The sequence below is a fragment of the Octopus bimaculoides genome, chromosome 4 (assembly GCF_001194135.2).
Source record: "Octopus bimaculoides isolate UCB-OBI-ISO-001 chromosome 4, ASM119413v2, whole genome shotgun sequence".
In the NCBI taxonomy this organism is placed as follows: domain Eukaryota; kingdom Metazoa; phylum Mollusca; class Cephalopoda; order Octopoda; family Octopodidae; genus Octopus; species Octopus bimaculoides.
In genome coordinates, this window is record NC_068984.1 from 123234278 (window position 1) to 123236317 (window position 2040).

Here is a 2040-nt window from a genome sequence, read left to right on the forward strand (position 1 = left end):
GGTTTTATGGGTTTTTCCACGTGTAACCTTTCCTTTTTCGAAGCGCTTCCCCCTTTGGGAGTTCTACTTATTTATTTATCTATTTATTTATCTATTTATTTATTATATCTTTCTTCGTTTTCTTCCTCTGTGTAGACGAACTTTCCTACCTTTTCGGACAAAACCTTTTGTAACCTTCGTCCTGTCTTTGTCCTTATATGTCTTTAATTGATATTAGCCCTTGTGGCCAATAAAACGAATTAATTATTATTATTATTATTATTATCAAAACATTTTACAGTTTGTTGCTAACTAAAGCTAGACTTGAAGAAGTATGTCTTGGACCAGAAGAAGCTTTGGTTACGTGCAAACATATGTTGAAACTATGGAAAGATTTACATGAAATTCATCAAGAAGAGTAAGTATATTTGTATTTTTGCAAAATGTTTTTCTTCGTCTATTTTCTTGTTTGATGTTGTTACGTGGTCATCCATATGAAAGTAAAGATCCATGGCATTTTGTTGCTAAATCATCACATGGAAAGAGACCATAAAAAAAATGAAATATCTGAATGGAAGATATATTGTAATATGTGTTTCTTTATGGGTTCCTGCCTTAGAATTCACTGCAGGTATTATGTTGGGTCCCTGTGGGAAAAATTCTAGATCTCTTACTTCATGTAGAGAATAAAAATAGGTTTCTAGAGCTGCTGGAGAAAAAAAAATCATTTGTGATAAACTGTTGCTATATTGCAGAGTTTGTTTCTCAGCTATTTAATATTCATCCAGCTCCTTCTATTATACTTTTGTCACCCTACCTCCCAGGGCTGATAATCTTGTAAACTGCATGCTAGTGGCATGAAAAAAGTACCTAATACATGTTGCATGGTTGTTAGCTTTCAGAAGGGCATCTAGCCAGAAAAACCATGCCAAAGCAGACTCTTGGGCCCATTGTATCCTATCAAACCATCCAACCCATGCCAGCATTTTTGTGTATCTGATAAATTGACATTTTATTTTTATTGTAAACTGCTTGATGAGAAAGAAGATGCCTATTGTTTTTTTGTTTTTTTTAAAGTCTCTTGTAAACTGTAAGGAAATAGGGATTACTGGTTGTAGTTAGTAATGTTAATGCTCATTGAGAACTACTTCAAGTAAACCCTTAACATAATGGACACACTGATTTTAATCTGCTGTTATAGTTGAGAGGCATTCACAGAATTTCATCTACCTTTACATTTATTTGCATGGTTTTCCTGCAGAATGTTGAAAAAAAATCAATAAAATTGACCCAGTGTAGTATCGGTACCTACTTTATTCATTATTGACTCTTATACATTACTCCTATCTATACAATACTATTGATGTGACTATCTTAGTCATTAATCATTTCTGAGCACCATGTTATTAAACCATATTACAACAACAACAAAAACAAATTTTTTTTTTTTACTATTCATTTATTTATTTTATCTCTTTATCATTTATTTTGTAGTGGTTTTGAATCACAGTCAAGAGGACATATTGATCGAACAGCATTTGACAAAAGGAGTTTAGCTCAAATGCAACTGAATGAAGTCAGTGATCGAGATTCTGGTAAATGCATTATCATCATCATCATCATCATCATCATCATCATCATCATTATTATTATTATTATTATTATTATTCAGTAGTTTTATTTTTATAATGTGCTTTCACTTCACTACTGAGCGCAGCTCTGTGTGCCTTGGGTATGTGCTGTGGTTTGCTGTGATGCTTGTATGGTTACTGTATTGAAAGTGTTTTGCATAGGATGTGTGCAGTTATTATTATTATTATTATTATTATTATTATTATTATTATTATTATTATCATTATTATTATTATTATTATTATTATAGATGTTATTGTGTGGTTCCACTGTACATGTACCTGTGCGTAGCTCTGTGAAGCTTGGGTACACTGTGTTTTGTCTTCTTCCATTTGTGGGCTTTTCAATTATATTGAAAGTATTCTATATAATATATGTTCAGTGCCTAATAGTATTATTTTCTGTATTATGATGTAAGTCTTAGTGTTT

The 2040-nt window shown here is 31.6% G+C and overlaps 1 protein-coding gene across 1 annotated transcript in view; it reads left to right on the top strand.

Moving 5' to 3' along the window:
- Positions 1-2040, top strand: part of LOC106881176 (tetratricopeptide repeat protein 7B) — a 75850-nt gene that overhangs the window by 24751 nt on the left and 49059 nt on the right. The window contains exons 5-6 of the mRNA XM_014931469.2: positions 281-397; positions 1474-1574. Of these exons, the coding sequence (XP_014786955.2) occupies positions 281-397; positions 1474-1574 (218 nt within the window). The remainder of the gene's footprint in view (positions 1-280; positions 398-1473; positions 1575-2040) is intronic.